The sequence below is a fragment of the Marmota monax genome, unplaced genomic scaffold (genome assembly GCF_021218885.2).
Source record: "Marmota monax isolate L192 unplaced genomic scaffold, Marmota_monax_Labrador192_F-V1.1 WCK01_AAM20220418_F8-fsc00014, whole genome shotgun sequence".
NCBI lineage: Eukaryota > Metazoa > Chordata > Mammalia > Rodentia > Sciuridae > Marmota > Marmota monax.
The window spans coordinates 16213645-16235670 of NW_026695222.1; the positions used below are offsets into that span (position 1 = coordinate 16213645).

Here is a 22026-nt window from a genome sequence, read left to right on the forward strand (position 1 = left end):
TATAACCATACTGATTTCTACTGTCTGTCATTAATTGTTAAGTAGCTACAACAGACGACAATTCCTGCTGTAATTATGGAATGATCAGTCTAAACTGACAATTCTCTCTCTCCTAATATAATTAATCCTGCCCATTAAAATCTACTAGCAACAGCGTGGTACAATGGAAAGATTCCAGCCTGGCCTGCCTAAACATCTCTTTTCATGACTAAGATGGAGAAAGAAAACACACTTATCAAACTGCCAAATGACAAGAAGCTAGACAGAAAAACAAATATGCTAGATGACCCAACCATGAGCCAAAAATATTTCAAACAGGCAGTGTCAATGGCTGAAGAACAAATGCAGGGGTACAAGGATAGATGAGACACAACTACCTACATGTGAAAACATCTTACAGGTAAAGTCAACAAAATGATGATGTTGCCTCCCAATTAAAGTGATTTTAGATATAGCCATGGAACTATATCCTCAACATGCAAAGTGAGACTTTGGTTCTACTCAGCACAGATCAAGATCTATTTGGAATAGCAGAATCTACTGATTACAGTTTTGAACATTATATTTTAAGAGACAAAGGATACAGTTAGATGGAAGAATAAGTTCTGGTGTTCCACTGCACAATAGGGTGACCACAGTTAACAATAATATATTACATATTCTATGATAGTAGAAGAAAATGTGACTCCATTTTGTTTTATGACTTCATCCTGTAGAACGACCATGCCAAGTAGAAGGGTCATGACTGGGGTGATGTTCTTTTCCTATTGCTATAGAAACCTTTAAGAACACGGAACTACCTAATGGGGCATTGTTTCTGTAACTAGGATAACAGGACTCTGTTTCTGTAACTGGGTTGACTGGGCTAACTGTGATTGGTTAGGCTTCCCACCACTTGACTGCACTCTCCCGCTTCTGTAACCTGCTTGCTTGCATTGGCTAGACCCCCGAACATTCCTTTTGCGGTTTTCAGTCTTATAAGGAGCACCCTTGCAATTGTTCGGGGCTGATCAGGGGAACAGCTTTATGTTCTGGTCAGCCGCCACTAGTGTGCTTCAATAAAGGCTTGATTCGATTATACATGAGTGGTCTGGAAGTCAGTTAATGAAACCCCGGGACAAAGCTTTAACTACAACAATTCCAAACAGCTAGAAGAGAGATTTTGAATGTTCTCACCCGGAAGAAATAGTATATATATGAGGTGATGGATATGCTAATTACTCTGACTTGATAGTAATGTAACATATATCAAATTTCACATTAGAGCTGGGGCTATAGCTCAATTGGTGGAGTGCTTGCCTCACATGCACAAGGCCCTGGGTTCAATCCCTAGCACCAAAAAAAAAAAAAAAAAAATTACATTATAGCTGGGTGCAGTGGCACACACCTGTAATCCCAGTGGCTCAGGAAGCTGAGACAGGAGAATCACAAATTCAAGCTAGCCTCAGCAAAGGCGAGGCACTAAGCAACTCAGTGAGACCCTGTCTCGGAATAAAATACAAAATAGGGCTGGGGATGTGGCTCAGTGGTCGAGTAGCCCTGAGTTCAATCCCTGGTTCAAAAAAAAAAGAAAACCACATTATACCCCTTAAATATGTATAATTATGTGTCAATTAAAAATAAAATAAAATTTAAAGAGAGAAAAGTAGAAGAGATGAAAGGTAAGAAGGCATCTAACTTGGATAAAAATAGGAGAGGGGCCTTAAACATAACAGAGAAGTGACTAGACCGTTTATCCAAGAGTGTGAATTAAAACCAAGGGGTGGGCCATAGAGGGAGAAAGATTTACTCAATATTGAACAACAAGATCTGAATGACAGCTGGGCATGGAGGCTCATGCCTGTAATCTCAGGGACGTGGGAGGGTCAGACAGGAAGACTGCAAGTTCAAGGGCAGCCTCAGTAACTTAGAGAGACTCTGTCTCAAAATAAAAAACAAAAAGGGCTGAGGATGTGGTTCAGTGATTAAGTGCTGCTGGGGAGGGGGAGGAGGAGAAGAGAGAGGAGGAGGAGAAGGAGGAAGGAGGAAGAAGAAGAAGAAGAAGAAGAAGAAGAAGAAGACGACGACGACGACGACGACTTGAATAATAGAACAAACGACTGACCTCAAAAAGTAGAGTACTTGCCCATTACTGAATAAATGTTTGTTTGGGAACACAGCTCACACAGGAGGCTGACTACCTGATCTCTAATGTGATTCAATGTTACGATTCTTTATTTGTAACCTCTAAATGTGAACCCAATTAGTGCATAAGAAATAACACTTAGAGACAATAATGAAACAAGTTATGGAAAAAGACTGGCCTACTTTATATGATACAGGACATATTCAGAAACAAACTGGGGAAAGTTCAACAGTCCTTTCTTACAAGACTTTTCAAAAAGTTAATCAAATCACTCATGTCAGTCTCTCACCTGAAAAGACACTGTGTGTTTTGATGCTTAAGTGTTGTCAGAGGCCAATTCATCAACACCAATAGTGAGGTAATGGAATTCTTCATTTATTTGAAAATTCTGTAGTTTGTTAATACACCTGCCCTCTGAGGTTTAAAAGGCATGGATTTTTCTCAGACCATAAACTTTCTAACTATATCAACATGGGGTGAAGTGTTTTGGGTTTCACAGCACAGCTCATTCATAGCTCTTATAGATAACAGTTGCTCAAATGATTGAAAAGATAATACAAAGTAAAGACACTCTCAAGAAGGTGACTGACAATTCATCCAATGAACATAACTGAGCTCCTACTGTGTGGAGGTATATGACTGGTGTGGGTATTTCAGTGATGGGTAAAGCTAGAACCCAGCTTTCAAGGAGCAGTTTGTCTCCTTGGGGAGGTAACGTATGCCACATGCAAACAGCCCTAAAAGACAATGTGATAAGTATCCCAGGAGAAAGTGCAATGGAGTTTAAGAGGATTATTTTTGACTGGGATCAGAGAAAGCTTCATGGAAAAGGAGACATTGTACCTGGGGCTTAGAAGAATAGCTGAAGTTGGATAAGCAGAGACAAAAAAAAAAAAAAAAAGGGGGGGTGGGTGGGGTGGGGTGGTAGGGACTTTCTAGGACTGGGGATATAGCTCAGAGTTAGAGCATTTGCAAAACCTTGGGTTTAATCCCCAACACTGGCTTTCCAACAAATAGAATATTAAAAGCAAAGGCAGGGATATGGAAGAGGTCAGCACATGGTAAGGGAAAAATGAATACCTAGATGTGTGGGAGGGCAGGTTATAGGAAACAGGAAAATGGATCTAGAAAAGTCATGAAGGGTTTGAAATGTCCTACTAAGAAAAAGTCTAAGACTAAGGAGACCAAGGTGAGCCACTGGAAGAAGAAATGTAGTAAGTAAGATTTTGACATTCAAAACAGATGAGAGCAAATGAAAAGTTAACCCTTTCTTCCCAGCCTCAGCCCTGCAATTAAATATTAATGTCACCAGGGCTAAAAAATTACAACTTTGGTGAATATTTGCGTTAAAAGAACAATGGTAATCAGAGCTGTTGATCCAAAAACACTCACTGAAGACAGCACTGCCTTTTGAGAGATACTTAATCAGCAAAGTTTGTTATAACTGCACCTAACAGTTAAGAAAATATGAATTGAAGCCTGTAAATGCAAGGAGGGAAAATGTGAATTACTACTAAAACAATGTAGCAAATTAGTTTGATGGATATTTGATTGATACAAAACACTTTCAAATATAAAGCTCTAGAGCAAAATTTCAGCTTAAGTTTTAAACCAAACCAGGAGGGGGATAGGGTTGTAGCTCAGTGGTAGAGTACTTATTTGCCTAGCACACATGAGGCACTGGGTTCAATCCTCAGCACTACATAAAAATAAATAAAAAAAATAAAGGTAATGTGACCATCTATAACTAAAAAAAAAAAAAAATTAGGAATCATTTCTTCTAACAACAGCTAGTGTGCTAATGATTCCCATGAATTCTAGGAAAATAAGATCCAATCCTCAGGGCTGTTCAATCACCAGCACTATTCAGTTATCTAAAAGCTCAATTAATTTTTGCCCTAAGTTTGTGAATCACATTCTTTATGTAATGAAGGACAGAAAAATAGTCCTATTGTGAAGAACATTTGTGTTTATCCCGTTCAAGGGAAAAGCAGAGCTGAAGGTTGGGCCCACAGCTGGACAGCCAGCCTCCTGGGAAGTCCAGACAAGACGCTGAAGGCCAATTCCTAGACTACTTGACCTTGAAGCTTATCACAGTCTACTCCTTTCTCTGTTAACAACTGTTGTGAACAGGTAATATGTGTACAAGGTAATAAAAACAAAGTCTCCTTGCTACTTTCCTCCCCCAGCAATCATAGTAACTAGTTTCTTAGGAATCCCTCCTGGGTGAATACCTATTCATCCTTTTACATAAATGGGAAGCTTCTTTTCTTTCCCTTTTTTCACAATGGCAACGTTCTACATACATTATTTTTACATTGAGAAATACCTTATATATTATCATATAAGATGGAAGTGAAGAGAGCTCAATTACAACTGTTTCATCCACAGATACCACAGTTGTCCCAACGGAGTCTTTTATGAACACCAGAGATAATAGATTTTTACTAATTTACAACAATCGTTAAGGTAACATCTGATCTAGGCTAAATTCAGTTCATCTGCAAATTTTCCTATTCTAAAAATGACTAAAGAAAAAAAACTAAAATAGTAAAAATGAACAAGAGCTATAATTAACAACAAAGGCAATTGTGTGCCAGACACTAGACTAAGGGCTTTGGACATGTTTCATTTAATCTTTATAATTCTATGAGGCTACTATTTCCTACAGTCTCATTTCACAGCTGAGAAAACCAAGTCCTAGTAGCCCATTCATATGTCAAAGCTGAGGTCTGAACCTACACAATATGATCCCACAGTCATATTGTGTTTGCCTTCTTGAACAACTAGAACAAACCCACCAGAACCCTTTTACTGTATTTTTTTACTTAATCCTCACAAGGGCAGTAATTTAAGTTTCAAAACAAACATCACATTAGAAATAGCATATCAGAAGAGAAAAGACTAGCTAACTTTAGGCAAGCATGTCTATAACGACAAAATATAGCCAGGCATGAGGGTGCACACCTGTAGTCCCAACTATTCAAGAGGGTGCAGTAGGAGGATCACTGGAGCTTAGGAGTTCGAGATCAGCCTGGGCAACATATGAGACCTTGTCTCAAAACAAAACAAAAAGTAACTGTTGGCTGTCTAACAGGAAAGGGGGGAAATTAAACATTTATTTGAAATACACACACATACACACAAAAATGGCACAGCAATAGAACAGGGTAAATCTACCCACTGCAACTCAAAAACAACTGTATGGCAAAATACAGTTAAGAGTTACCAGGACTGGAGCTGGACACTCAGCAGTAGAGTGCCCCTGAGTTCAATACCCATATGGCAAAAAGTAAAAATAAAATGAGAGAGAGAGAGAGAATGAGGCTTGGCTGAGTATAAGAGTAGAGCACTTGCCTAGCATGCATGAGGCCCTGGGTCCAGCCCATTACTGCCCCCCCAAAAAAGTTATCAGGACAGCCTGAACCATCCAGGGAATATTAAGGCATGTTGGAAGGTGAAAGGAAAAATGATAAAACAAATTCAGAATGATTAACCCAAACAAAGACTTTAGGATTCTAGATCTCACTGCAAAATAAAGCCAACACTTGCCACATCTGACCATATAAAAACAACATTTTAAGTCATTAGTAAGCTAGCCAACAATTGAGAATACCAGGGTTGTTTTTTTTTTTTTTAAATGTGTGTATGTATGTGTTACCAAAGACTAAACCAAGGGGTTCACAAGTCACTGAGCTAGCTATATTCCCAGCCCTTTCTATTTTTTTATTTTGAGACAGAATCTCACTAAGGTGCCCAGGCTAGTCTTGAATTTGCAGTCCTCCTGCCTTCTGAGTCACTGGAATTCCAGGCCAAGAATACTAGCTTTAAACAAAAGAATAGAACAGCTCTACTTCATTTCATACAGTGAATGCATTTCTCATAATAAATGTGTGTTAAAGGTTGACAAGTCAAATCATATTTTGCCACTGAGTCAACTTCATAATTTCAGGACTCTTTTGGAGGGGAGTCTTCCATGCTAAAACATAAAAATTGCCCTTAAGAAGCAAAATAGAGTTGGGCATAATGGAGCACGTGAAAGATCCTAGGTTCAATTCTCAGCAGGAAAAAAAAGAATGCAAAATAAACATTAAAAAGAGATTAACAATAAGATCATAATATTAAGTAATTAATTTAATCATTCATTAACAAGTATTTACTAAGCATCTATTCTGAATATAGATTTAATCTGTGCATAAGTTATTCTCTGTTTAGGAACAATTCCAATTGCTTCTCCCAAGTTTGATGTTCTAAAACCTACAATTTATTATTGAAGTTTTAAGCTTCACAGTTCTATCCTGTCTCTCAGTGATCCCAGTGGCTCATAAATAATACTGATCTCTTTTACATATAAGGAAGGCAAACAACCCAGCTAGCAAAGTAAAGAAAAAAAAAAGAGGAGTGTTCAAGCCTTCAATTTGATGGTTCCCTAATCTCTCCAAAAGGCAAAGCAGAGAGACAGGAGACAAAGGAAGAAAAACTCTTTGACTAGGAATCTCAAATAATAAAAGGCTAAAGATATTGACTTTGCCTTGTGACATAATAGTAATGAGCACTATCAATAAGTCCTCTAATATAAGATTTGGTGTATTTATATTCATTGTCTCTCAATCTACATAATCATTAAACCATTATAACTGTTCCCATTTCACAGAAAAGAAAACTGAGAAGCTTAAGTAACTTAAGGTCCCACAAAGGAGAAAGGAAGAGCTACAATGAAGCCTCAGCTTCCTTCCACCCCCACAAGCCACAACGTCTCCAATACTGTTTCCTCCATTCGGTGACAGTACAACACCAGGAGTCTCTTCCCACTAAATAAGACAACTGGTAAAACAACAATACTGTCTGCAGAGTTAAAAGGAATGGGAGTATTTCCTAGCCACAACTTCCTTCCCTTGGCCTCAGACTGCAAGGGAAGAATTTCTGTTATTCTTGATGCTGACCTCCTGCCATGTATTGGCAGCTCTGAGCATCCTGTCTCACTTGCTCTGTTTGGGCGCTCTGACAATGCCAGTTGTGTTTTGGCCTTGCTTTGCCCACATGTAGTTTATGACCTGCTCCAAGGGGATTTTAATTTTGAATTCAATGAAGATCAGTGGGCGCTTGGGCAGGTTTGTCACACTAGCTGCTATGAAGGAATCCCAAAAGGGACTTTTTCACAAAGCTTGTTTCCCTTACTCTGTCACCAGCCAAGGCCAAGAGAGCAGAGCCTACATGGCCACACTCAAGCCCTAGCAGTGTGCTAATGAATGGTTCATTTATTTGTGAGTTGGCACACTGACTCTTTCCCAGGGCTATGTACATGGCTATCTCCATCTGGTTTCCTAAACTCCCTCTCCACAAAATCTAACCATTCTGTGGGGGGAGCATGGGGCAATAGACAGTCTGTAAGCAAACAGATAAGTGTCGGGGAGGCACGTTCTGGAGCCATCTCACCCAACAATGAGCCACCTCTAAGAGCTACACCTGTGGCCTGCCTGTTGGATCCACCATGAAGAACAAGCTCCTGGGTAGCAGGAACCAATGCACTTACATTATACAAAGCTGATATAGTGCTGCTGTATAGGCCTTTGATTTGGGGCAGAAGGGGGAAGCTACAGTGTGGGTATGTGAACAGAGCAACTGTGGCTGAGGGAGGGAGAAAGAGGATGCGCACATGGCCAGGGAACACCATATATGGCAGGTCTGGATTGCTGGAATCTGGCAGGAGCCTAAATGCCCTACAACTACATCAAAACTGCCTTGGTGGTTTTAAAGAGCCCCCTGCAAAAGCTGCCAGCATCTGCCTGGGCAGTTCTCTAGCTGGACTGAGTCTGGCACTCATCTGCTTCCCAACCCTTCCCATCCCCACAATTTACTTCCTTCTCTTCTTTCCCAGAGGCTTCTTCACTTTAGCTTATAAAATATTCTGGTGTTTCCCCATCTTAAAATAAAAAGCAACAAAATGCTTTCCTACCATCCCTCTAGTGATCATCTTCTCATCTTACTTTGTTACTTGAAACTTCTTTTTTTTTCATACTTAAACCATCTTTATTTACAAAACACTATCATAAGAATTAGAGTTCCATTTAGCTTCAATTGGAGCAAAAGTATAGTCACTTAAGTAAAAGCAGTTACTTAAAAACTAAAAATGAGAGATAAGTCAAATTCCTTTTGAAGAGAGAGCAAAAACATCAGGTTTCTTGTTGTGGTTCTGGATGTTGAGTAGTAGGCTCATTTGCAGGTGGAAGGAACCATGTAGGGAACTTACTTCTACTTTCAGAATGCAGGGGTGGGGGGAGCAAATCCAGCTCTTGGGGGAAGGTCGTGAGGAAAACACCTCCCTGCATAGACATTTCGCATTGGAAATGGAGGGGGTGGTGGGCCTGGTGGAAAATAATCTCCGGTGCTCCATACCTGTTTCCTGGAGGAGGTGGAGGAAAAAAAGGTCCTCTTGTCATGAACTGACTCCTTGGGTCTACTGGAAACAAGGCACCTCTGACTGGAGGGAAAGGTGCAAAAACAGAGCCAGAGCCAGTTGCTTGGTTTTCAGCAGGGAGAGGTGACTCAGGCACATCAGAGTCCCAGAGATCGTCTATGGTCTCCTCTCTACTGGATTGCCTTTGTGAAGACATAGGCCCATCCCCTTTATCCAAAGGAGGCATATTAGAACTTCTGAGTTCTGTTGGTCCCGATGGTCTACCACAATTTGACCTTGCCTTTGTAGAGGAAGATGTGGATCAGAAGAATATGGTTGGCCTGGTGGAGGGATTATCATCTTGCGGGCCTGTTCCCATGAAGGTGACAGGGGCCCAGTGCCAGAAGGTACTCTCTGAAGATCAGTGAACCTATCACAGCTGGATTCTCTTCTTTCACTGCTAGTCGGATGGTCCAGAGGATTCTCCGGGCCCTTTGAGCCTCTTCCTCCTCCCATTGGAGCCAAAGGTGAGAGTGTGAGTGGACCCTTCTTTTCCAAATGGGGAGGTCTCCTTTCAGATGAAGGCCACCCCAATGGTGAGGGCCCATTTGGGGAAGGCTTTCTGCCCAATGCTGAGTTGGAAAATCCAGTGCATGATATGGATCTTTTTCTACAGAAACTTCTTAAAAAGTAGTTTACAATGACTTATTCCCATCCTAATAACTCCTCAAGCTCATATCCTGTGGTTCTAGCCCCCAGAAGGCCAATGCAAAAGTTCTTAACCAGTTCAGGCATTTCCCTGTGCTCCCATGTGATCTGTACTGTAGGATCCCCATATCATTTTCAGGATTTACCAAGATACAGAAGTACAGTGCCTGCCATATAGCTTGGGATCAATAAGTGCCTACTATTCTGTTCACATTCAGAGTAAGAGACCCCCAGCCGCTTGGCCACCAAGAGAGGACACTGAAGCAGGAATCAAAGCATTGCAGAAGGAGCAGTTCACATAGTTAGCTTTGGATTTGTCTTAGATATTCCACTCTGATTAAGTGGACTGTGAGAAATCCACAATTTCCAAAACTGTCTTCTCATTTGTAAATGAGGAAATTGAACTAGATCTGTGGGGTTTTTTGGTTTGTTTGATTTTGTGCTGCTGGGGATCAAACCCAGGGCCTAGTGCATACAAGGCAAGCACCCTACCAACTGAGCAATATCCCCAGCCCCTAGATCTGTAGTTTTTAAAGTATCATATCCCCAGACCCTGGGTCTGTAGTTTTTAAAGTATCATCTGAGTTTCCATGGAGGTACTTAAGGGTCCTTTATAGTAAGCATGTTGTACAGATATGAAGTCCACCTCCTTCAACCCAAGTAGCAATCCTTTTATCTATTTATATAACTATGATTGAGCATAGGATTTCATTTTTAAAAAGAACTCTGCTAGTAAGAAGTTTGAAAACCAGTAGATCCCTCCACCTGGAGTGCTTTCTCATCCACTCTTTCATTTACTTCTACTCATCCTTTAAGTGTCAGTGTAAATGTCACCTTTGCAGTGAAGTTCTCCCAAATACACACCCCAATTAAATTATGTTAGGGAAATAGGTACTAAGATACAGTTAGAAAGGAACAAGTTCTGTTGTGCTATTACACAGTAGGATGACTAGAGATAATAGTAATAAACTATAGATTTTAAAAAACTAGAAGAGGGATGGTGATGTAGCTCAGTGGTATGATGCTTGCCTAGAGAGCATGAGGCCCTGAGTTTGATCCCTGCAACACACAAGCTAAAAGAAAGGATTTTAAAAGTTTTCACCATAAAGAAATGATAAATGGATAAATGTTTGAGAGATATGCTTAACCTGATTTAAACATTATACAACATATACATGTAGTATATCAAAATCATGCATACATGTAGGTATCAAAGTAGAACATTAATGTGTATGTACAACTTTTATGTTTTAATATATCAGTTAAAACAAATTTAATTTTTTAAAATGGAAAAAAATGTACAAAAGGAACAAGAAGAGGAACTAACTTCAGAGGGAAGGGAAAGCTTCAAAGGGAAGATAACACCTTAACTGGATATTAAAGGAAAAACTAGAATTTGTCAAGTGGAGGGAAGAAAGGAGAAGGGCCTTTCACAGAGAAGAAATTTGCAGAATGGCACCAATTGAGAGTAGTAGAGGCAGCACATCTGCTGGGACAGAAATGCCATGCTAAAAAACTTGAGAGAGGAGGGGGATCCAAGTTGGAATGAGAAGACCATGGAATGGGGAAAGGGAAGCCAGAAGCCAAATAAAATATCAGAGATTACCCAACACTGTAAAGGTAAGTTTTATAAAACTTTACTCTAAGATACCTGTATACACTGTGGGTCACAAAGTAAAATGCATGTAACTACGGCTCAGGGTCAAAAAAAGTTTGAATTAGGTGATAGGTAAAGGGGTGGGAAGGAAAAGTCAAGAATTGCAGGTTTTTGGTATGGACACCTGAATGGATTCACAATGCCACTGGCCATGATAAGGAAAAGAGGAGGAGGGGTGCTTTTATCAGGTCCTCATAGGGATGCTGGATAACTCAGCAGCCTAGCAGTTTTTCAGCAGCCACGGTCAATTCTAATCTTGTTCAGCAAAGACAATGGACACATAGTCACTACGACTGCAAGCTCACATGAATACACAACTGATAACGGCCTTCTAGGAACTGGAAGGGTCCCAGTCCTAAATCCCAATTCACAGAAAAAGCATCTACTCTTCTTCCAGAGACCTAACAGGATGTGAGAAATTCTGCCCCTAGTCTAGGAGTCTACAAGGAACCATCACCCTTGGGAACACAAACAAGCACTCTGGAAAGTCTGCTACCAGGATATTTTTATTTATTAGGAGTTTGGTTTTGGTCTTGTTTGAGAGGGCTAGGGAAGTCTTTCTATTTTTATGACTGTTTTCAAAGCTTCCCCACCTCTCCTTCATAGCCCTACCTCCAAGAGGTATTTCAATCCCCATACCTCTAGCAAGTCTACTGAGCCCTAAAATTTGGAAATTGGCTATTCCTTGCTTACACTCCTGGAGCCTCAAGCAAAGAGGACAGAGCTCAAAGAACAACTTCTCTATAGATTTGAGATAGATCCATCACTCCTGTATCTCTTAGAGAGTTCTCCAATTCTTCTTGGAGGCTCACAGCACAATTGGTAGCATTTGATGACTTTTATGGTGACCTTTCCACTACATTCCTCCCCAAACTGGCTGCCCTCAAACATTCCATATTCTTGTATGTGTTCTGGCTTTTGCTCCTGATAATCTCTAACCTAACATGCCCTCCCTTGCTCTGACAGAAATTCTACTCCCACTTTGTGGCATATCTCAAATATTACCTCTGCTATTAAGCTACCCTTTATCCAATGCCCCTCTGACTTTCTGCCTCCAAATCTGGATTTGTGTACCACAGCACCTGCTTGTGCCCTGGACACAGCACTCTATTATCATCCAGTATGGACTGTGTATCATCCAGTTTGATCCCATACTTTTGTCTGCTTCCCACTGAACTAAAGTTTCTTGAACACAGATATTAAAGCCTTTCCAACACCCCATGGTCTTGAACACATAGTAGGTCCTAAGCTACTGATTCATTCCACCAACACCTGCAGATAATCAAAACTAAAGGCAAGGGAGAGGGTAAAAGGGAGAGCAAGTGTAGATCTGAAGCGGAAAGCCTCCCTCCCCTGCTTAACTGGTGGTGGTACACCCACTCCTCTGTGAAATTTAACCAGCCTCAGTAATGAAGGCTCAGTAAGCATAGTTTGGAAATTTTAAAGAACTACAAGTAGTTTCAAGGTTCTCCCAGCTGCTGTTAGTCAGGTATTGACCTTGGGATGTGGTCATAGGGATTATATATTTTATTTTGCCATCCACTCCCTCTACCAACTTTGATACCCCTAGCTATATGAGCAATAAAGAGTCTTTTATACAGGGTCTGAATATTATCTTTGAGCTCCTCTGGGAACAGTTTAGCCTTCTCTCAACCCTCCCACCTTTCCAGTGAGTAATTCTACAGTACCACCTCTGCAGTCCTCGGCTCTTGAAAAAGTAGTTTTCCTCTCACTATATCCAGCTTCCCTTCCACACCCTCTTCCTAACCTTCACCGTAAAGAGCAGAGGAAGACAGTGTGCCTTCTCAGCCACCTAAAAGCCATAGCACATTTCAAAGAATAACAGGTAAAGCTAGGAAGGGATTTGATATTGCAGCTTTCTCTGTGATCCCAACATCACTACTTATTCACATTTATTACAGAACTTAGCCATTTCAAATTATAACAGATCATTTTACATGTTTTAGTCTCCCCTATTACACTGTGAGATTCTTGAGAATCCAAGCAAAGTGTTCAGGACATAGTGCATTCAATAAACTAACAACTCAAGAAAAAATAACACAAAATAAAATGCCACCCTAGGCACCTTAGCCAAACTCAGTGATGGTGTGAGTTTAAACGAAACATTTCAGAAGTGATCAAAACCAAAAAGTCTTTATATAGTAGTGAGCAATGTGATGCAAGGCTCAGCTGAAGGCAATTTCAAACAAGGGTCCTTTTGACAGGGCGGCCATTGCCCACGTTCCTCAGATACTATGGTCAAAGTAGTAAACGTGGTTCTCCAGAATGTACTTCCCAAAGATCTGGCAGTTTGAAAATACATTCCCCAGCCCCCACTTCAACGACTCCTATATCCCTCTGACCTTTAATACTGTGTAACAGTAGATGAAAAATTGATTTTCTTTGGCTACTTATTTCATACCTGAAGAAAAAATATACTGTTTAAGGTGTCAAATATTTTTACACGCAACAAACCTGGCATGAATCTAACCTGTATGCACATTTTGGAGGTACAGGCGTAAATGTCAGTGCTATAATTTGTTATAGGGTTTCTGATGACCAGCAGTGAAAATGACCACGGTTTCTCACAATTCAAACCACTTTTACGTAAATGTGAACTTTTCCTAAAACAGCCAAGGGAGAGAACTTTCCATCCAAGCTCATAGAGTCCCTTAGAGATACTGATAGCATTGTTCACTGGGTTAGGTGTTCTTTCAAAAAAATCCTACAAATATTAGTTTCTTTCTGGGCCTATGCTTTGACCTTTAATAAAAATGTGCTTCAAGACACCAGTTATTAAAATGAAAGGAACAATTTTTCATGTCTGAACAACTGCCATTTCACATAATCAGGCCCTCAGAAGACCATACCTTACAAGTCAACAGTGTTTAAAAAAAAAAATGGTTACTTCATTTAAATTGCTCACTTACCAAACATGAAGTAGGGTTATAAGAAACCATGAATTGAAAGTATCAGGCATCTGGCACCCTAGAAAATAATAATAAAGCATAAATGTGAGAATTTAGATGAAGCATATTAATTATATTTAAAATACTGGTAAGGGTTTGTTCAATGAAAATATTTGGCAGTGTAGTACTCTCAGATTATGCTACTGCAGAGAAGAGCGGTGGAAACATAAGGCAAGACCATGGGCTGAAAGAGTACTGCATACAGTAGTCCAGCTTTCTAGTTTTAGCCTTTGCTATGTGGCCTTGGGCAAATCATGTCCTCCCTCTCAGTCTCAGTTTTCTCATTTTGCACAAGGTGGCCTAGAGTAGTCCCTAGGATACCCTCCAACTTCCACATGATTCTATAGTATTTTCCCTTCCTGGGCTTGAATTCTTTTTTTTTTTAAAATAAGCACTCTACTGACTAAGCTATATTCTCAGCCCTGATCTGTAATCTTTTTTTTTTTTTAATATTTTATTTACATTTTAGTTTTCGGCAGACACAACATCTTTGTTTGTATGTGGTGCTGAGGATCGAACCCGGGCCGCACCCATGCCAGGGGAGCGCGCTACCACTTGAGCCATATCCCCAGCCCCATGGGCTTGAATTCTAAAAATCTAAGCGAAGACCACCTCCCCTACTCTACTCAAATATCATCTTTTTTTCACTGTAGCCCTACTGAGAAATTTAAGCCTTTCTGGTCTCCTTTTCTTATCTTCTTTAAGGTGACCCAGTGGTGTGGTCATGGTTATACCTAACGATTTACCCAAATAACCAGGAGAAAAAAGTGGGATTCTTGAGAGTTGTAGCTGAACAAGAAAGCAGATTTTACCTAATCAAAGGCTTTCATCACCCCCAGGAATGACAAAACTGGGCAGGGCTTCTTCTTGGTTTCAGATCCCACAAATCAGATCTGTGATCAAACATCCAAGCCTCTCAATTCTCAGATCTCTAAAATGTTTCTGGCTGGAAAAGGGATCTCCCACTGAATGTGCCCTCCTTATTATATGACAAGGAGAAAAGTTGGAGCAAAAGGATGAAGAAGCAAGAGAATCTGAGAAATGTGGACACTTCTGGCAGAGTCTATCCTTTGGAGCAATGACTCAAGAAAGAAGTCGCATTCTCTTTCAGCTATTGATGAGGTATACAATGACTAAATGATAATGAATAGGGATCACTTGGAGATAAAAACATAGGCATGATCCTTTGAGGTACACTAACACCACCAATACTAATAAGGAGCAGAAATTCACTGCGGGTTTACTATGTGCCAGACATTATGTGCTTCACATGTATTAGCTCAACCAATCCTCCCAACAACCCTATTAGGTAAGAATTTATATTATCCTCATTTGACAGGTGAGAAAACTTAGAGAGATTAAGATAATTGCTCAAAGTCATATAGCCATGAAATAAGACACCTGGCATCAAATTCACATCTGCTTGATTCCAAATACTATACTCTTTTTGGTGGGGAGGGTGTGTGTGTTGTACAGGAAATTGAATCCAAGAGCTCTACCATGGAGCTATATCCCCAACCCTTTTTATTTTTTATTTTGAGACAGGGTCTCACTAAATTGCCCAGGCTGACCTTAAATTGGTAACCCACCTGCCTCTGCCTCCGGAGTCACTGGGATTACAAGCATACACCACAATGCCTGGCCCAAATACTGTGTTTTTAATTGCTACTCTAACTGCCTAAGAAGGGAAACCAACATCCAACAGGGCTCATGCTACATGCCAGGTCTACTACTAGTCATCTTAATATATTATCACACTTAATCCTCACTTTAACCCTGGAGGGAAGCATTGTAATCCTCTCTTTAGAGGTGAGGAAACAGACTCAGAAAGGCTAAGTGACTTGCGGGCAGCCACAATATTAAGATGCTAGTGGCAGGGCTGGGGTTTGAATCCAGGTCTGTCACTAAGTGACACCAAAATACTCTGGAGAACCTACTGGGAGGTGCCCTGCAGCTGTCAAGTGGACTTCCTCTCTGAGCCCAGCAGGAGGGAGGTGAAGGCTGGCCTGGCCAGGCTCAGCTATTAAGACACACGCCATCTGAGAGTGGGCCAACAGCCCTCCACCTAGAACCAGAATAGCCCTGAGAAACTCTCAAGCCTGGATCTGAAGTTGGGTCTTTTCTTGGATGCTAGAACAAAACATTAAAAAGAAAAGTTTTCTTGGAAGTCTGTCTTTCAATCTGGAAAATGAAATTTGGCTGCTTCTAAAGGACAATCTGTTCAACTGCTAACTCTACATCAAAGCTTCTCAGCAGCCTCCAGGAGCCTTTCCAATTTTCTCAGAGAGGGAATCAGCACTTAGACTGGAAAGCACAGACAGACAGACAGGCCAGCAGCTGGACCTGGGTCACAATTTCCCCTTCTTGGGGTCAGCTCAGGGCTGAGGATGAGAAGAGAGCTGGTACATGATTGAGTCCTTGTACCCACTGGTGTTGAAACAGAAACCCACAGAGAAAAGCCCTAAAAAATAACACCAATGAAGGCTGACTGTGAGCAACACAAAAGTACAGCAGATTCTTTAGCTCGACCAAAAGTCCTTACATACTTCAAAATTAAAACCTGCAAAAGCCTTTGCAATGATCACATTCCTCTAGCGCATATATGGAGCATTATTTTCTGAGACTAGGTACACTTCCTTTCTTTACACCAAGTTAAAAAAAAATTAAATAATCCATCACTGTTGAAGGAAGGCAGTATTAACACATTTTAATATGGGGTCAGGCTGGGTACTTTTAATCCCAGCAGCTCGGGAGGTTGAGGCAGGAGGATCACAAGTTCAAGGCCAGCCTCAGCAATGGCAAAGCGCTAAACAACTCAGTGAGACCCTGTCTCTAAATAACATACAAAATACGGCTGGGGATGTGGCTCAGTGGTCAAGTGCCCCTGAGTTCAATCCCCAGTACAAAAATAAATAAATTATATATATACACACACACACACACAGAGTCAGACTGTATGGTTCAAAACCTTGACTCTTTCCCTTACTTACTACATGACTCTGGGTTAAGTTACTTAGCCTCTCAGTGCCTCAGCTGTCTTCTCTGTATAAATGGGGAGAATAAGATAACCTACCTTAAACAGTCTTTGTGAGGATTCAATTAGCTAAGGCCTATAAAATGTTTAATGAAATGGTTTGTATTTAATAGGCACTCAAAAATACTTGTTATTGTTTTACAATGAATTATTTAAATATTAGGGTTTAAATTATCTTTGAAAATCCTTACTAATAGTTAAGATTGCATCAAAAAAATGACAGGGGTGAACCTTGACTGAGTTTTGAACTAAGAACTTATTAATTAAGGCTTCTCATCTCCAAGGTAATCAGCTTCTTAAGGACTAATGACAAAAACTCTGCAGGCAATGGTGTGGGATTAAATAAGTTTTACTGATTGGCCACCTCTACTCTAGTGGTTTTTTTTTTTTTTTTCGTACGGGGGATTGAACTTAGGGGCACTCAACCACTGAGCCATATCCCCAGCCTTATTTTTTTTTTTTTTTAAGAGACAGGATCTCACTGAATTGCCCAGTGCCTCACTTTTTGCTGAGGCTGGCTTTGAACTTAAGATCCTCCTGCCTTAGCCTCCTAAGCCACTAGGATTACAAGCGTGCACCACGTCGCCTGGCCAAACTGCTCTTAGTAGAACTGATCTCCTAACACCAGTCAGAAAACTGCCATGTATTGTAGGCATGCTGCTCACTTATGATGGGCAAGGGGCATTATTCAAACATCTTAGAAACAAAAGCAGTTGCTCATATTAGAAACAACAGTAGCTGAAAAAAAATTTTTTCATTTTAACACTTATTATAAAAAATGTGCTGCATAGAGAGAGGCTGGGGTTGTGGCTCAGCAGTACAGCGCTGGCCTCACACAGGCACCACATAAAAATAAATAAATAAAATAAAGGTACTGTGTCCAACTACCACTAAAAAATATTTTTTTAAAATGTGCTGCTTTCCAATATTTATGAATTCTCTAAACATCCATTTTTTATAAACTTCTGACAATAATTTTGTAATCAGAGAAGAAAATCTATTTATTTTCAACAATTAAATTCAATTAGACTTAAAAAAGAATGAAAGAAAAGAAATAACAGAAGCTACTAAGGTATCTTATCACTCAGAATCCCCAATATCTAACTCTCTAGATTTAAACCTATGAACACCAAGGCTGTGAAATGACAGAGAGTCTGTAACTCTTTTGTGAGAGACTGTCCAGGAGTTTGACAGGCATAACATATTGTGAGTAAACAACTCACTAACATATAATCCTTAAGAAAGGGCTCTAGCTTCACTTTTGCTGAGGAAGGATAATGCTGGCCAGTTGCCTGAGGCTCTCAAGTCTCAGGACTCTAAAAGGTAAGCCCTACAAAATCAAACATCAGAGTGAACAATGGCCAATGTAAAGGTGTGACAGGATATGTGTTTGTGTTTGTGTGTGTGTGTATGTGTGTGTGTGTGTTTCCTTTTCTGATTCTAAACTTGCCTGGCCTACTCTATAGAATCCAAGGGACAAGAAATTCTCATTATTTTAAAGATTTTTTTTTTTAATCTTTTGCCTCCAGATGGTACTTTCCAAATGTGCTCCCTTTTTATTCACTCGCCGTACTTGAAACCACTTTGGTTTGATTTTAAAACTTAACCTACCCATGAATGATAAAGATGAGCATACTACAAATGAACTACTATTGGTCTTTAAAGGCAATTTTCTAAGTCTTAGAAAATCTTAGACCCTAGAGAGGTGTCACTGAAATATTTACTGACACCTTAGACAACTATATTGAATGACAAAGCTAAGACAAAGCCCGCTGAGATATATACACCATAGCATATAGAAACAGTTTATACAACACTAACACACATCTCACAGATGTGGCTCTCATTGAAATATAATCAAGTATGCTGGGTGCAGTGGCACATGCCTATAATCCCAGTGCCTTGGGAGGCTAAGGCAGGACGATCACAAATTCAAGGCCAGCCTCAGCAATTTAGTGAGTTCCTAAGCAATTTGGCAAGACCTTATCTCAAAAAACAAAAAGGGCTAGGGATGTGGTTCAGAGGTAAAGCATCTGGGTTCAATCCCTAGTACCAACATAATAGTAAAACTATTAATATAGATCACAATTCCTAACTTGCAGTTATATTCATTCACAGGCAATGTTACAGTGGGAAAATCTCTAGATTTTAAGAAAGACAACACAGGTACAAGGCCTGGCTCTCAACTGTTTCTGAAAACAAGACAAAAATAAACTTTTCTTAAGTTTGTAGTTTATAACAGGCTATGAATTGAAACTTGACATATTAACTTAGATATGTAATAATAATCTTATTATCCGACACTATAATACAATATAATAGCTAAAGAACCTTCAATAATGAGGAGCTTATTAAAACAAAATAGCTAGTAAACATTCTTTTAAATTAAGTATACTAAATTTAAGTTATTTGTTGAATAAAATAATAATAGATATCTGAGGATGAAGTTTTTATTCAAAAAAGCAGCCAGATATGGTGGCACACACCTGAAATCTCAACTACTCAGGAAACTGAAGCAGGGATAACAGGTTTGAAACCAGCGTGGGCAACTCAGCAAAATCTTGTCTAAAAATAAAATTAAAAAAAAAAAAAAAAGAAAAGAACTGTCGGACTGGGGTTGTAGCTCAGTGGTACAGCACTTGCCTAGCACATGTGAGGCACTGGGTTGGATCCTCAGCACCACATAAAAATAAATTTTAAAAAATAAAGGTATTGTGTCCATCTACAATTAAAAAATTTTTTTAAAAAAGAACTGGGGCCAAGTGCAGTGGCACAAGTCTGTGATCCTGGTGGCTTGAGAGGCTGAGGCAGGAGAATGGCAAGTTCAAAGCCAGCCTCAGTGAAAGCGAGGCACTAAGCAATTCAGTGAGACCATGTCTCTAAATAAAATACAAAACAGGGCTGGGGATGTGGCTAGGTGGTCGAGTGCCCCTGAATTCAATCCCCAGAACCCAAAAAGAAAAGAAAGACTGGAGATGTAGCTCAGTATGCACAAGGAACTGGGTTCAATACCCAGCACCACAAATAAAAGAAAAAGAAAAAGAAAAAAATATGTATGTATATATGATGGGATATATTTAAGTATATGAATTCAAGAAACCACTTAAGGAAAAAAATAGCTTTTAATAATAATAGTTTATTCATTATGTAGGAAAGTATATTTCCTCCTTTTGGACTAATTCATCCTACAATGAGAAATTGTTATAGCTTTTAACAAAGAATAAGTAAGAAATGGAAAATGGACAATTAATTGGGATTACAACTGAATATGGTACTTCAAGTCTCTAATGTCAGTCTGCTGAAACAGTAAAATAAAACAACTTGTGTTTGATTTTTAAAAACAGAATAGTTATTGGGGCTGAGACTGCAGCTCAGTGGCAGAGCACTCGCCTAGCACATGTAGGCACTGGGTTCAATCCTTAGCACCACATAAAAATGAAACAAATAAAATAAAGGCATGCTGTCCATCTATGACTACAAAAAAAATTTTTTTAAACAGAATAGTTATTAAATAATCAAGACTGCATCTATCTTTCTTCATTATTGCTAACATTATACAATAATGAACATTACTGCAACGCATTATAAATGTGTGGTCAGAAAACAATATCAGATTCATAAACCTTCTAGGTGTTTGCTCTTTTGAGGAAATGGCTATACTATAGCACGCTCTTCTAAAATCTGTGGAACTGGAAATGGTTTCAATTCTTCCAGTAATTTCATAAGTATTCATTTTAATTAACTTTGTTAATAGCTACAACAGTTTATAGCATCAAAATTAATATTGTATTGATAAAATCAACTGCCAGGGGAGGTCTAAGCTAGTAAAACCCTTTTGGAAAGCAATTTATCAATCAACTATAAACAATAAAATTATATGAGCCTTTTAAACCAATAGTCCTTTAACAGAAGAAAAATCTTGAGGCTTACTCCAGAATTGACTAAAACAATTAAAAACTAGAAACAAAGGAAGAATGACTGGCAAAAAGTCCATGTCAAAATGCTAACTAAGGGCTGGGGCTATAGCTCAGTGGCAGAGTGCTTGCACTCTAAGCACATGTGAGGCACTGGGTTCGATCTTTAGCACTGCATAAAAATAAACAAATAAAATAAAGGCATGCTGTCCACACACAACTACCCTCCCAAAAAATTTTTTAAATGCTAATTAAAACATCCTCAATGTAAAACAGGTATGGTCACTACAAGTTCTCTGACTTAAAAAAGACACATGTACAGGAGGATGATAAAGTCAAAGTACTAGACAAATTTGTAGGGGTTTTCCAAATTTGTTTAAAAAAAATGATTTATTTCTATTAACATGTTGTTTTTTATTCTACCAAGAGAAAAACAGCTTGTATTATATACTTTGTGCAGGAAAAATTGTTTCACAAATGATTTTTTTAAATATCTATCCTATTAAAATGCATCCATAAAAATGAAAAATAGATTCACTTTCCTGTCCAGAATTATTAAATGGTAACTTACTTAGAAAGAATTCCTCGAAGTCAGTTTTCTCCACACAGCTAGTATACATGCGCAGGGCTGCAATCTTAATTTTCTAGACAAAGAGAACAAAAAACTCAACACAGGACCAAGAGGATATTCCAGTATCATAAGAAATGGGTCATAAAATCATACATTTCTTCAACTAGAAGGGTCTAAAACCTATCTCTAGGCAATTTAATCTAATACAGTTTTTTTTGGGGGGGGGGGGGGCGGTTGGTACTGGGGATTGAACCCAGGAACACTTAACCACTGAGCCACACATCCCTAGGCTCCCACTCCCCCTGCCTTTTTCTTTTTTTTTTTGAGACAGGATATTGCTAATTGGCTTAACCCTTGGCCAAGATGCATGCAGACTAACTTTAAATTTGCCATCCTCCTGCCTGAGGGAAAGGATCCCTATAATCCCTAGCCGTGCAGAGACTGGAGATGACTGGTGTGCACCACAACTCCCCATCCAGCTGACATTTTTTTCTAGCCATTTTCTAGCCACAACTTTATACAATGTTAAGAATGTTAGCATGAAAATGTCAAAGATTTCTCTCAATACTTAAATTAAATCACTCCTTTTAATTTTTCACCACATGTGAACTTCTAAGCCGATGTTCAACATTATCCACAACAACTCTTTAT

At 39.4% G+C, this 22026-nt stretch overlaps 1 protein-coding gene across 2 annotated transcripts in view; it reads right to left on the bottom strand.

Annotated features, from left to right (window-relative positions):
- Positions 1 to 22026, bottom strand: part of LOC124085602 (ubiquinol-cytochrome-c reductase complex assembly factor 1) — a 92277-nt gene that overhangs the window by 44552 nt on the left and 25699 nt on the right. For both annotated transcript variants that reach the window (XM_046433416.2, XM_046433415.2), the window contains exons 5-6: positions 21376 to 21448; positions 13818 to 13875 (exon numbers count right to left, since the gene is read on the bottom strand). In XM_046433416.2, the coding sequence (XP_046289372.1) occupies positions 13818 to 13875; positions 21376 to 21448 (131 nt within the window). The remainder of the gene's footprint in view (positions 1 to 13817; positions 13876 to 21375; positions 21449 to 22026) is intronic.